General features: G+C 38.7%; 1 protein-coding gene across 12 annotated transcripts in view; it reads left to right on the forward strand.

Annotated features, from left to right (window-relative positions):
• TUT4 (terminal uridylyl transferase 4) overlaps nucleotides 1-15,097 on the forward strand; it is a 155,062-nt gene that overhangs the window by 124,028 nt on the left and 15,937 nt on the right. For all 12 annotated transcript variants that reach the window (XM_004476506.4, XM_058303582.2, XM_058303583.2 and 9 more), the window contains exons 17-24: nucleotides 5,510-5,567; nucleotides 5,664-5,767; nucleotides 6,051-6,140; nucleotides 8,233-8,346; nucleotides 12,234-12,311; nucleotides 12,468-12,645; nucleotides 12,939-12,986; nucleotides 13,072-13,154. In XM_004476506.4, the coding sequence (XP_004476563.1) occupies nucleotides 5,510-5,567; nucleotides 5,664-5,767; nucleotides 6,051-6,140; nucleotides 8,233-8,346; nucleotides 12,234-12,311; nucleotides 12,468-12,645; nucleotides 12,939-12,986; nucleotides 13,072-13,154 (753 nt within the window). The remainder of the gene's footprint in view (nucleotides 1-5,509; nucleotides 5,568-5,663; nucleotides 5,768-6,050; nucleotides 6,141-8,232; nucleotides 8,347-12,233; nucleotides 12,312-12,467; nucleotides 12,646-12,938; nucleotides 12,987-13,071; nucleotides 13,155-15,097) is intronic.

The raw sequence follows: 15,097 nt of genomic DNA on the forward strand, positions 1-15,097 counted from the left end.
CAGGACAACTCCAAGTCCCGAAAATGCCCCCACATCTCATCTCGTCCTCCCACTCCCTATCCCCAGCAACCACCATGGCCACTTTCTCCACACCAATGCCACATTTTCTTCGATTACTAATCACAATAGTTTATGAATAGATATATCAGTAAATCCACTCTAATCCATACTCTATCCTGTGGACCTTAGGAGGTTGTGTCCACTCCACATCTATATCAAGAGGGTGCTTAGATTCCACATGGATGCTGGATGCAATTCTGCTGCTTTCAGTTGCAGGCAGTCTTGGCGCCCTGGTGTGGTGGTTGACCTTCTTCACCTCCATGTTAGATGAGTAGGTTAAGTCCAATAAACCAGAGTATAGGAGTTGCAAGTCTGTTGAGGCTCAGGGCCTGGCTATCACATGATCAGTCCAGAGATTCAGGTCCCCTGGGTATACATTAAACCCCAGCACCAACTACAGTTCCAGTAAAAGTAAAAGAAGAGACTTGTGGACAAAGATCACATCTAAGTCCAGCTCCATCACACAGAAACACAAACTCCAAAGTAGGGCCAACTGAGATGGCACTAAACTCCATCTGCCATGACCATAGAACCTGTGGGTCTCTGTAGCCCTCAGAAGAACCAATACCTGGGGTTGTATCTGCTTTATCTGTCTCTGGTACTCTGCTCAGGTGTGCATGAGGGCAACCCCTCTGATAACCTCCCGGCTCTTTTTGGAGACTCATAGCCATATAAACTCATTTGTCCTTTCCATTTCCCCCCTTTATTCAGGTAAAAAAGCATTTTTAACTCCTGGTATTATATGTACACTGAGATGTTCTTCTGGTCTGAGTTGACCCTTTTATTCAAGGTCATTTTCTAGTTACATCATCAGCTGGTACTTGGTAGTAATCCCTCGGTGCCAGGGAGGCTCATCCCTGGGAGTCATGCCCCATGCTGGGGGGAAGGCGACACATTTACATGCTGAGTTTGGCTTCGAGACTGGCCACATTTGAGCAACATGGAGGCTCTCAGGAGGTAACTCTCAGGCACCCTGCAGCTCTAGACCTTTTTCTTATTTCAGGTGCACAGGCTCACAAGCATAGTCATTAGTATCAAGGGCTCATTGTTGGACCTTCCTTCTTTTTGGCTCTTTGCTGTTGCACTTGGGTCTATGTCCTTTAATAGGGTTGGGAAATTTTCTAACATTATTTCTTTAAATGTTCCTTCTTCCCCTTTTCCCTTCTCTTCTCCTTCTGGGGCACCCATGACATGTGTGTTTGCACATCACTGGCTGTTGTTTAGTTCCCTGAGACCTTATACAATTTTTTCCATTCTTTTCTTCATCTGTTCTTTTTTATGTTCACTTTCAGAGGCCATTTTTCCAAGCTCACCATCCTTTCTTCTGCCTCCTCAAATCTATTATATGGTTCCAATGTTCTTTTTTTTTTTTTCCCCTGATGAAGTGGATTTTTTTTTAACATTTAAGTTATAGTGGTTATATTTTATTTTTCTTTTCAATGGAATGTTTTGCATATTTTATTGAGTTAGTAACCCTGGATTTAAAAGTCCGAGAGTGACCAAGGCATTACTTAATTGTTTCTACATGCATTGTTTTTATTTTTTTAACACCTTCTTACTTTTTTTAAAATTAATTTATTTTTAATGTTACATTGAAAAAATATATCATATATCTCCCACCCTCCTCACCCCACTCCTCCCATATCCACAACCTCCTCCGTCATCATGGGACATTCATTGCACTTAGTGAGTACATCTCTGAGCAGTGCTGCACCACATGGTCAATGGTCCACATTACAGTTTACACTCTCCACTAGTCCACCCAGTGGGCCATGGGAGGACATACAGTGTCCAGTAACTGTCGCTGCAGTACCACCCAGGACACCTCCAAGTCATATCTCTTCTTCCCATTCCTACCCTCAGCAGCTACCATGTCCACTTCCTCCATCACAGTATTACTTCCACTACTAATCACATTAGTTCCAGAATAGAATATCAGTAAGTCCACTTTAATCCATACTCTATTCCTTCATTCTGTGGACCCTGGGATGGCTATGTCCACTCCACCCCTCTATTGAGAGGGTGCCTTAACTCCACTTGGACAATGGATGCAGTTCTCCTGTTTGCAGTTGTAGTTACTCTTGGCTCCCTGATGTGGTGGTTGACCTTCTTTACCTCCCTGTTAGCTTGCTGAGGTAAGTCCAATAAACCAGTGGATAGGAATTGCAAGTCCATTGAGGCTCAGGGCCTGACTATCACATGGACAGCCCAGAGATTCAGGTCCCCTGAGTATACATTAAACCCCAGCACCAACCACACACCTGGTAAAAGTGACAGGAGAGGCTTGTGAACAAAGATCACACCTGAGTCTGACTCCATCACACTCAAGACCACAAACTCCAAAGTAGGGCCAACTGACATGGCACTGAACTCCATCTACCATTGCTCCGGCCGGCAGGGGCGAATCCAGGGACCTGTAGGAAGAAGCAGAGTGGGGCAGGAGTCGAGAGAAGAATGGAGACAAGACAGGATTCTGATCAAGTCTTGTTTATTGGGGGTAAAACATGGGAATTTATAGGGAGGGAAGGGAACGTGTACGTAGATGATAGGCTGGTCTTGTGGGTGGCAGACGTCCAAGGAGGGGATTGGCCGACAGTTCGCGTCGGGTCTGCAGAGTCTCGCGCCTTGCGCTTGCGTATTGCTGTGGTCGCCAGAGTTGCGGCGGGAAGGGGAGAACAAAGAAACAAAGAGGAAGAAGAACAAGGAAATGACAGGGCAGATTTGTGAACTCCGCCATGTTGTGAGATCCGCCATGTTGTGAGATCTGCCATGTTGTGGGCGGCTGTAAATAGGTCTCACAGCGGGAGGCTCCCCACATGCCATGACCATAGAACCTGTGGGTCTCTGTAGCCCTCAGAAGAACCAATACCTGGGGTTGTATCTACTTCTGCTGAGGTGTACATAAGGGCGACCCCTCTGATGACCTCCCGGCTCTTTTTTGGAGACTCATAGCCATATAAACTCATTTGTCCTTTCCATTTCCCCCTTTTATTCAGGGTCAAAAAGCATTTTTAACTCCTGATATTACATGTAGGCTGAGATATTCTGCTGGTCTGAGTTTACCCTTTTATTCAAGGTCGTTCTCCAGCCACATCATCAGCTGATACTTGGTAGTAATCCCTCCATGCCAGGGAGGCTCATCCCTGGGAGTCATGTCCCACGCTGGGGGGAATTTACATGCTGACTTTGGCTTCGAGACTGGCCACATTTGAGCAACATGGAGGCTCTCAGGAGGTAACTCTTAGGCACCCTGCAGCACTAGGCCTGGTTCTTATTTCAGGCCCACAGGCCCACAAGCATAGTCATTAGCATCAAGGGCTCATTCTTGGACCATCCTTACTTATTGGTCTTAGCCATTGCACTCAGAGGATTGTTGCTTTTCCCTTGGGAAATGTGACAGAGCTCCCTGGCCAGGAACTCAGCACTCCCCCAGCCATCTGTCCCAACTGTAACCATTATGAAAATATCCAAACATTTTTATGCACCTTGCACATATGCCCTGGAGAACTCCCTCCCAACCATGCACCCCCCCTCCCCCACCAATAACACCCCACACCAGTATTCCTCCCCCAACACCATTGAACCCCTCTGTGGTTCAAAACCTCCCTGAAAATGAAGCCCAACATATTGCCAGGTTCCATTAATAGTAAAATGGGATATAGTGATGGGTTTAGAGGTTAGATATAGAATACCTACTAATTTAGAAAAATTAAAGTAAAAATAAGTTGGGGTATCAAAAAATTAAAAAATGAAAAAGCTTTGTTTTTGATGTTTTATCTTCCATCACTGCAATAAGTGTTGCCCTGTGTGCACCAATGTTCCTTTAATTTCATTTATTGCACCTTTCATTCCCATAAGATCTGCTGTTTTTCTGTGCATGCTTTCAAATTCTTCTTTGTGCTCATCCTTTGTTTTCTTAATATCCTTAATCGCTTTAGCCATCCCATTAAAGTTATTAAGGAGATTTGTTTGAACATCTATGATTAGTTGTCTCAACTCCTTTATGTCATCTGGAGGCTTATCTTGTTCCTTTAACTGAGCCATAGCTTCCTTTTTCTTAGTGTGGATTGTAATTTTTTGTTGGTGTCTTGGCATCTGGCTTACTAGAGTATTTATTCTGGTGCAGTTTTTCTCTTTAGTTTAGGGCTTCCTACCCTTTCTCCCTTGCTGGTTGTGCAGTAGGAGCCAAATATGTAATTGGTACTATAAAGTCCGGAGGCTCAAGTTGCCCTCATTGCCCCAGGGACGGATGAAGCTTTTCCCAACTTTCTCCTTTTCTAGAGGTAGGGTCAGAGTCACTGTTACCGTGGAGTAATCCAAGTCATGCTGGCCTAGATTGTAGTAGCCCAGAGAGACTGATGAAGCCTCATGCCTCTTTCTCCCCTGCCTAGGGCATGGATGGAGCTGCAGGTGTGGGCAGCAATCTATGCAGTGCAGGTCCAAGATGATCGCAGTTGCCCCAGTAGACTTTTAATTATTCAGTTTTTGGCAATTATTCAGTTTTGGCAATTATTCAGTGCCAGCCAAAGGTACCCTCAGTTACCCGGATAGACTGGTGCAAAGCTAGCCAGTCTCCTCTGTGCCAGAGGTGGGACTGAAGCCTAGGCCAGGGCTGCAGTCTGATCCAGGTAAAAGAAACTGGTTCCTACCGTCACTGTGATATTTGGTCAGGCCAGCTTCCCCTCAGGCTGTGGGTGGTGTCAAAATTTTTCCGACTTGGACAAATTCACACCCCAGCAGTTCCTACAGTTATTCCTTAGCCATCCGAGTCTACCAATCAGTAGCTGAAATTGGAAACCAGCTGTTTCCTCCTTCCCTGTTTTTGGGAAATGGAGCTTCCAATTCTGGTCACAGAACAGCTCCTGGGGCGGCTTGTCCCACCAGAGTAGGACAGTCACTGGCCTCTGCAGCTTGGGCAGCAATTTTTCCGAGAGCCTGGAGCAGATCTCTGCAGCTTCCTCCCTGTGGGAGGTGGCACTGGGGCCTAGGCTAGACTTGCAATCTGACCTGGATGGAAAGAAGCCGGTCCTCTCCAGCACTGGGATTTTTTAGTCTGCCCTGCTTCCCCTTGTGCCAGGCAGAGTTAAGATGGTGACTCCCAGCCTCTTTCTCACTTGGACAGGCTCAAACTTTAGCTGTTCTCAGGATTATACTTTAGCCCACTGAATTTTACTCATCATTTGCTGAAGTTGGTGCTCAACCGTCTCTTCCTCCCCCGTTTCTGGGAAGTGGAGCTTTCAATTCCAGCCACAGAACAGCTTCCGAAGCGGCTTGTGCCTCTGTTGGAGGATGGGCACCTTGGACTATATACTTTTAATAGTAATGTTATAATAAGAGCTTTCTGGTTGGAAAATTAATATGCTGTTATTAAATGCCTTGATTAAAGTAGAATTTGTACAAGGACAGGTTCAATCAGACATTTAACTTTATTTTTTCTTTGTTTTTTTAGAAGTTAAATTGTAAGGAAATAATTGAAAATTTGGCAAAAATTCTTAAGAGACATCCAGGTATGATTTTTAAAATATAGTTTTAAAGTAAGAGAACATATTTGCTAGCATTATTATTTAACCTACTGAAGTCTTTTTTCTTTTCCCTTAAATCAGGTTTAAGAAATATTTTGCCTATAACTACTGCCAAAGTGCCTATTGTAAAATTTGAACACAGACGAAGTGGGTTAGAAGGTGATATCAGTTTATATAACACATTGGTAAGTTTCTTTTTGTATATAGGCCAGGGATAGTTACATTCTTTATTTTAAAAGGTTACAAGTGACTAAGTATATCTTTATGATTGAAACTTTCAAATGTGAATAGTACTAAGAAAAAAGGGTATGTCAGTCATCTTGATATTTACTTCAGATTGAAGGTTAGTTTTTGACTTGTTTACAGGCATTTTATGCTTCACATTTTGGTATATTAGTGTATTGTATCATTTTATCTGATTTGTAAATCTGTATTTGAAATCCTTTCAAATATGTATTTTTTTTTCAGGCTCAGCATAATACAAGAATGCTAGCTACTTATGCAGCTATTGATCCTAGAGTGCAGTACTTAGGATATACTATGAAAGTGTTCGCTAAGGTATTTATGAAAAAGTTAATGATCTACCTTGTTAAAATACCCATGGATAGTTCAATGAAGCATACTGATGTTAGACTGGTGAAAAATGTTGTCTTGGTTTTGTTTACCTGAGCTTTTTAAAGGGGGCAATCTATGTTAAATGGCTTGAATTTATACCATTTAGGTTAGAGTGTTTCTTAGTCTTTTTTCTATATGTGCTCTAAACACATGGGCAACAAAACACACTAGTAAATTTTTCAGTGAAATTTTCCATTGCAATAATGATTTTATTTATTTATTTATTTGATTTGATTTATTTTTCTCCCCTTCCCTCCCCACCCAGTTGTCTGCTCTCTGTGTCCATTCACTGTGTGTTCTTCTGTGTCCACTTGGATTATTGTCAGCGGCACCTGGAATCTGTGTCTCTTCTTGTTGTGTCAGCTCTCCATGTGGGTGGCACCATTCCTGGGCAGGCTGCACTTTTTTCACACTGGGCGGCTCTCCTTACGGGGCGCACTCCTTGCGCATGGGTCTCCCCTACGCGGGGGACACCCCTGCATGGCACGGCATTCCTTGTGCGCATCAGCACTTCGTGTGGGCCAGCTTATCACATGGGTCAGGAGGCCCTGGGTTTGAACCTTGGGCCTCCCATGTGGTAGGCGGACGCCCTATCCATTGTGCCAAATCAGCTTCCCCAATAATGATTTTAAACTCCAGGCATGGAAGTTAACTTACCATCCTAGTTAAGGATCTCTGGGTTAGAAAATCTCATATTTGGATTTAATGATAAATATTTTGGGCCAAGGAAATGAAACAAAACAATACTAACCTAATGCTGCTCTTATTATAACACTCAACACACTGAATTCTGTTTCCTTATTACGTGAAATGTGTAAATTCCATGAAGCAGGATCCTCTGTAGCCCGAGTTCCGGGCGGTGCCTGCATAGCTGCTCAGTATATATTTATTGAATGATTTTTTAGTGGAAAGCTTTAGTGGGAAGTGACTTGGTCAGATTTTCATTTCATAAAACTCACTTTTCCAATAGGGAAGCATATTTCTTTACATATTCTTGTCCATCTCTTTGTGGACACAGGGAATATTAAGAAAAGAAAGGCATAAAGGCATGTGCTACAAATCACACTTGACACAGCTACTTTTCTAAATTCACCTCACAAAATAACTCCAGCAAGATGGTTCTGTACTCATAGTTATAACTACGTGTAGTTTTACTAATGGAACCAATCGTGTCATATCAAACGTGTCATTCATCTCCCTTTATGTACAGATATCAGCTGAAGCCTTACTCAAGGAGAAAAGTCTCCGATGATTCTTATAGAATTTTGTTTGTTGTTTTTCTTTTTTTCTTTTTTTTAATAGCCTCCATATTCATGTTCAGAATTCAAAAGTTCTAAGGGAATTTATAGTGAAATATCCCCCTTCCACACCTGTCTTATAGTTAGCCAGTACCTCTTGCTGGAGACAACCAGTGTTAAAAGTTTCTCGGTTTCCTTCTAGAAAAGATATTATACCAGCACAAGCAAGTATGTTCCCTGCCTCCCATTTAATATAAATATAAACACACTTTAAACATTGTTCTGCACTTTGTTTTTTTCACTTTAATAAATCTTAGAGATAGTTATATATTATTACACAAAGAATTTCCTTGTTTTTTATGGCTACATATTATTCCATTGTGTGACTATATCACTGTTGTTTTTTTTTAAATTAGTGCTTTACTGATGAACCTTAAGTTATTTGTTTGTTTTTTTTTTTGCTATGACAACAATGCTGCAATAAAAAACTTCTTATATTTCACACATTTTTTTCGTTTATTTGCAGTATAAATTCTTACAACATAATTGCTAGGTTAAAGGGAAAGACCTTTTTAAATTTTTATATTGACAAACTTATCTTCATAGTTTATCCCAGCTTAAACTTTCTCACCTATAATGTATAACATTGCCTATTTTGCAATATCCTGTATAACAGTTTGTTATTGAACTTCTGACTATTTGCCAGTTTTATGGGTTTAAAAAAATGTCAGAGTAGTCAATACTTCTGTGTGGAATAAGACTCTGAAATTTTATTTTCAATAATTATGTTTTTTTAGCGTTGTGACATTGGCGATGCTTCCAGGGGAAGTTTATCTTCATATGCATATATCCTCATGGTACTGTATTTTCTGCAGCAGAGAAAGCCACCTGTTATCCCTGTTCTACAAGAGGTAGGTCTTTAAAAAAAACTGTATGAAGTTTTTTGTGAAAAGAGTAGATTTAAACACAGTATATCTTACTCAGCTCATGACATCATGAAGGATTTTTCCATCATTGATGTTCTAAGTTTTCTTCTCCCATTACTAGTATTATCAAACATGAATACTTTTGATAAGTTATTATATGGGAGTACATAGACTCCCAGAAGATTAGATGAACCCACTGTATATCTCTTGTGACATTTCTGTATTTCACAGTTTTAGAATGCTGCAGACGATTATGGGATTCTTCTAGCCAACCATGAACTCATATATATTACAGTCTCTCAGATGCAGATGCATAAGTTTCTTCTCTCCAGAGTGTTCTCCTTGCTGCCCTGGCAATGAAGTTTATTTCTGTGTATACTTCCATCAGACTTCTGAATTTTGTTTGAGAGCAAACTCAAGGAAATTCTTCTTGGTCTCTGTAAAGTCATGTTAATTACATCAAGCATAAGTATGTACAGTGAAAGAAATATTGACTCAAAATTAGTGATTCATAGAGTCTCATTTTCTAGCTAAATCGACACAAAGAAGTTCTTAATCATCCATCTGTTTCTCTAATTCTTGGCATAAAGTAGATTTGCAAGCATTAAGGAGGATCCAGTTCTAATTTGTTAGAAAAATTGTTATTTTGAGGTAGGAAAGAAACATCTGAATTGTTTGGAAAAATCAAATATTCTGATTTTATATAAAATTGGTAGTCATGACAAAGAAGAAAATCACAATAGCAAAAGCTATATGGTGGGTGTCAGATGGCCTTAGTAAGTTTTATAAAGTTCTAACGAATACAATGTAGTTTGAACAGCATTCCGTTCCCTCTTTTAAACAAACAACAGAAGGGAAATAAAAGTTTAAAAATGTCCATCCCTAGTAGAAAATTTTAAGTTGCTGAATCCATGTTGGATGATTTGTCCTTAACAGGGCTGTTCACTGAAGGATATATAAAATTTAGCACAAATTAAGTTAGACCTGCCAAGAATTGATCACTGTTGTCTACGTTTTAAATTTGGGGATCTTCTGCATGATTGCCCCAGTAATATCATAGTAACCATTTGCGTCTTTGACAATATTTTATGATCAACAAAAATGTACCACAATTTTTTTTTTCATGTTGGCTTGTCTGTATTCTCTCATTTTATCACTGATGAATCAGGAGCCACCAAAGCAGCATGGTAAAATGGAAAGAGCGGGGCATGATATTTTGAGTAAGGGAGAACTGTTTTGAATCCTAATTCCAACATTGTGATCTTCAGCAAGGTGCCTAACCTTCATGAGACTGTGTTTCATCATCAGTAAAAAATTAAATAATAGTAGTATTGATCTTTTACCGTTAGTTTAAGGAACAGAGAGAATGAATGCCTTTGCATGTAATAGATACCAAATTAGGTGTTCATAAATAGTGGTTGGTTTTTATTATTTTTAATGTTGTTATTATTATTATTAGCAGCATTATTAACATTATTATTGGAAAAACTAGGTAGGCTTGCCATAGTCAACTTTCAAGAACTCTCCCATTATCTGCTTAACAGACAGTGATTGATGAAATGAGAAACAGTCCATGGAATGTTTTCCATCATAATGAGCTCTGATTGTGGGGGGCTTTGTGATACATATGGACTGATGATATATGGATTTTTGCTTCTGGCCTTTTTTGCTTGTCATATGGGACCCCATTGTCCATTGCTCTGGCATCATTTAAGTATTGGTCATTGGCATCGATCAACTTTTAAGGGTAAGGATATCTTTAATGAAGCTGATGATCTCTGGCTCCTTTTGTAATTGATCCTAAACTTTAAATGGCTGGATATTAAAGTCTCAGCTAAGAGTGGTTTTTTGTTAGTTAACAATATAAAGTTCTTTAGGTCAAAAGGAGCTTTCCTAAGCAGAATGATTTTGCTGTATTTTAATAAAGCACCATAAATAAAATAAAATTTTCACATAAAAAGATACTAAAAGAGGATTTGGAGTGTTGTTCATACTTGCTATTACAAACGTGTGTATTTTCTTAATTTATATCAACTTAAATTTACAATTTAAATAAAGCAGTAAACATTAAAATATGATAAATAGTAAATCAGGAAATGTGTAGGGTTATTCCTTGTACAAATATGCTGGACTTCTTTGGTGACATGTTAGAGGGAGGACTGAGAGCTGAGTGGAAGATGATTGGTATTGAGTGAAAGAGTGGGTAGGAGGAGAAAGAATGAGTATGTCTTTATATATGTGTAAAGGAAGGATGATACCACTAGTGTTTCTAGGGCTGTTTCTGAAACAGAGTGGAGAATTAGGCACTGTGAAACATGAGGGGACAGGCAAAATCAGAGTTTAATCACTCTCCAAGACCCCACGTCTACTCTACTGTGTTATCAGCCAAAATAGTTGAGTTTCGGATCATGAGTATTACTCAAAAGCAAAAATTTTCTCAAAAAGAATCAAAGTCTAAAGAGGTAGCTTTTATTATTTCAATGTCTGGAAAATAAATAATATTATACAAAGCATGGAATACCTATAACAGCATCCTAATCTACAAGGGTAAAATATAATTTGGCCTCTTTTAAAACCTTTGTGTCTTTCTTGAGGGCAGGATTTTATATCTTGTTTTAGATGTTATCTGTAATTGCCAGGTACTCCCTTTTTTATTTTATGAAATGTCAGAACTTATGTTAGATGATTCTTGGTAAATGTATTTAAATTATGTGTAAATATAAAATATAAAAAGCAACTTATTAGCTTACATCTCTGGGAACTTGAGTCTTTATGTAAACATGTTTACAGAGCAAATACATTCATTTTATAAATATAGTAAGTATTCACTATATGGAAGATTTTGGGCTAGTAGAGAACAGTATTCAGTTAAGCACTGGCGGTTCAAAGGAACTCCTAAATGGGTCTCATTTGTGTGTGTTTTGGGGGGGATTGTAGATAAGGATATATTTTTTCTACTCAGGCTTCCATCACTGTATCTTTGCTTTTATCTATTTTATATATTAAGCTTTCAAGAAAAGTTCCATTTTTGGAAAGGATTCTGTAGCTTAAAAGAAAAATAAAATTTGAAAACCACTGACCTAATTCTAATATTTTCTCATCTTCATTGGGAAATGAAATGCTTAGCAGGACCAAGACAAGAAATGAGGTCTGCTGACTCAAAGCCTATTGTACTTTCCATTTCATTACATTTCCTTCTTAAAATTCTCTTAGGAAAAAGTTATTCAATTTGCTTTTAGAGGTCAGCTATGCCTATACATCCATCTCATGGGATACGTTTTTCTTTCAAAAGAGCATTGCTTTCCCCCCTTTCACTCCTTCTTTAGGATAGTAAATTATTATTCATAATTAATAATGATGATTTACAGTCTTCATTGGGATGTCAGGAAAAGCTACCTGATTTTCCACTTAAGTTCAGGTGCTTCTTGGCCTCATCTGATGTAAATAACTGATTAAAGTTACTAGAGTCCTCTTCCAAAACAAATAATGCTATTGATTTCCTTTGGCTGCAGAATCATTAGATAATATTTCTTGTATATGTTTACATCTGTAATCCTTTGAAACTATTTTCATTTTCTTTCTTTTGCTTCATTAACCTTAGGTTGAGTATATTTTGGTATAGGCCAGTTAGGTAACATTAAATGTGTCATTTGTAGAGTCTCATCCTCTTAATATATTCTTTGCCAGCTTTGGTCTTGCAGATACATTTTATTCATTAATACTTGGCATCATATTATATCATCCTGACATATTCTTTTTGGAAGAAGTATTTCAGTAGGTCTTACAATAGGTAAATTTAAAAGTGATAGAATATTTAGGTCTTTGGATTGGCTGGCTTGAAATCTAATAATAAAATTAATTTTTTAATGCAGATCTTTGATGGAAAACAGATTCCACAGAGAATGGTTGATGGATGGAATGCCTTTTTCTTTGATAAAACAGAAGAACTGGTAATGTTTTCATAGTTTTATGTTATAGAATGTTCACTGATACATGTTAGGATTTGCATAATTTAATTTCATTTGAGAATTTTACTTGGATTTGCTGTCCATTTTTTGAATACCTGTAGACATTCTTTTCCTTTTCTTTTTTTAACTTACCTGTAGAAAAAACGTTTACCTTCACTTGGAAAGAACACAGAAACATTAGGAGAGCTTTGGTTGGGACTGCTTCGCTTCTATACTGAAGAGTTTGATTTTAAGGAATATGTAATTAGCATTCGGCAGAAAAAGCTATTGACAACTTTCGAGAAGCAGTGGACATCCAAATGCATTGCAATTGAAGGTAATCATTTAGTTTATATTAATTCAGGAACAAAACAAAACAAAAAAGCCAGAGTGTCATTTGGCCAAGGAAATTGGGATGGGGGTGGGTGCAGACTGAAATATGTCAGAATTTGGAAGATTCTTCCTTTTGATTTTTATTAGTTTCCGTCTCCATCTATAACTTTAAAAGAATAATTTGCTGTTTTGGATGATGTGAGTATATGTAATATTAAACACTGGTTATGATTAGTGAGTACATTATGTTAAAATGAACATAATTCTTAACAACCAAAAAAACCATATCTTTTCTAGACCCTTTTGACTTGAATCATAATCTTGGTGCTGGAGTTTCTAGAAAAAGTAAGTTTTAAATAACAATTCTCTCCTGTTAAAGCTCTAATACAATACTGCCTGCATCTTTATTATTTTCTTCTTTCTTCAATAGTGACCAATTTCATCATGAAGGCATTTATCAATGGACGGAAACTTTTTGGTACTCCTTTTTATCCCCTCATTGGCAGAGAAGCTGTAAGTTTATATAATTTGAATTATGTATATTTTCTTTTTTCTTATAGAACCTTTTTTTTGTAGAAGAAACTTAATTCTATTTCCCAGTTGATGTTTGGAATAGGGAAAGAGATGGTCATAGCTCCCTGTGCTTATTGCACTTATTATAGAATAGTGACTGGTATATACATGTAATGTAAATGTGATTGTGTGCATTTAATTTATGTTAAATTCTGTCTCCCACTAGACTGTTAAGTTCCCAGAGGTCAGGGTCCATATCTGTAAGATTCACCATTATGACACGCAAAGTATCTGGCACATAGGATGTACTAAATACTTTTTATTTAGTGAATGAAGGGTAGATAGCCAAGATCCTTGAATTTTTAATTTGAGCTGCTACCCACTGCCTTTCTTTTATCTCTAGAAATCTTTATGAGAATATATCTAGAGAAGAGGGCAACAGAAAATAAATAATTATTTGCTGGTGCTTCTACTCTAATCTTGTAGCCCTGGTGAGGTAGATTAGATGGCATGGAACTGAGAGAATTCTTTCTGCCTAAACTAAGTGGGATAGTATCTTCTATTTTTGCTTGCTTTCTGATGGGTGGGAAGGCTCTTCATTCCATGTGGGAGGTGGTCTTATTTTCAAAGAGAAAAAGACTTTCAAGAGAAGAGATCTCATGAAAGAGAAGTCATGACCCTAATGTTTTTGTATAATGAATGTCCTTGAACTTCTTCAATCCATTTTCAGCACTCTTCTTTCTTTGGGGGTGGGGTGGATGAAGGAGTAAAAGGAAAGCAGAATTCTGGTACTTTTTTCCCTTAGAGTACTGGTTCTCAGACATTTTTAATTGTCCAGCCTCTTAGGTGGTGATAATAAGTATAATGGAGAGAAATAACAGTAAATAGTGAAACAATATAAGAGTCATATAAGAACAAAAGGAACATTCAACCATAATTATACTAACATTAATTAAAATAGCAATAAAAGAAAACCACAATAAATCTGATAATGCATTAAGTATTTTACTCCAAAATTGTGGGAATTCCAATTCTTGTGCACATGTGTGTATATGTTCAGTAGGAATCTAGCACTGTTGCATACAGTCAGACTCCTTAGTAGAATACTAAATTAAGAGTCCTCAGTAAACTGAAATGTGCTAATTTTAGTTTATGACTACAAAACTCTGGTAGCCCTTAATAACTCAATATGGGGAATGGATGTGGCTCAACCAATTGGGCTCCTGTCTACACATATAAGAGGTCCAGAGTTTGATGCCAGGGGCCTTCTGGTGAGGGTAAGCCGGCTCATACAGTGAGCTGGCCCACACAGAGTGCCGGCCCTGCACAGGAGTGCAATCCCATGCAGGAGTGCTGCCCTGCATGGGAATGTCGCCCCATGCAGGAAAGCCACCCCGCGCAGGAGTGCTGGCCAACGTGGAGAGCTGGCACAGCCAAATGACGCAACAAGAGACAAAGAGGAGAGAAAATAAGACATAGCAGAACAGGGAGATGCAATGGCGCAAGAGAGTCATCACCTCTCTCCCACTCTGGAATGTCCCAGGATTGGTTCCTGGAGCTGCCTAATGAGAATGAAGGCAGACACAGAAGAACACACTGAGGACGGGGCGGGGTGGGGGGGGAATAAATTTTTTTAAAAATCTTAAAGAAAAATAGTATGTTATAGTCCTCAATTATATATAGAAATAGAAATCTTTGGGCTTGAATGCCGTTTGGTGTACAATCAGTTTGGGGCCTATCACAAGGAGCCTGTGTGTCTGCTAACAGGTTTTGTTTTCTTCTTTCTGTTTAAAAGATTATATTTATTTATTTCTTCCCACCCCCTTGTTGTTTGCACTTGCTATGTGTCTTTAGGAGGCAATGGGAACTGAACCTGGGACCTCCAATGTAGGAGAGAGGTGCCTAATTGCTTGAGCCACCTCTCTTCCCTGCTTTGCTGTGGC

Source organism: Dasypus novemcinctus, chromosome 9, assembly GCF_030445035.2.
Source record: "Dasypus novemcinctus isolate mDasNov1 chromosome 9, mDasNov1.1.hap2, whole genome shotgun sequence".
NCBI lineage: Eukaryota > Metazoa > Chordata > Mammalia > Cingulata > Dasypodidae > Dasypus > Dasypus novemcinctus.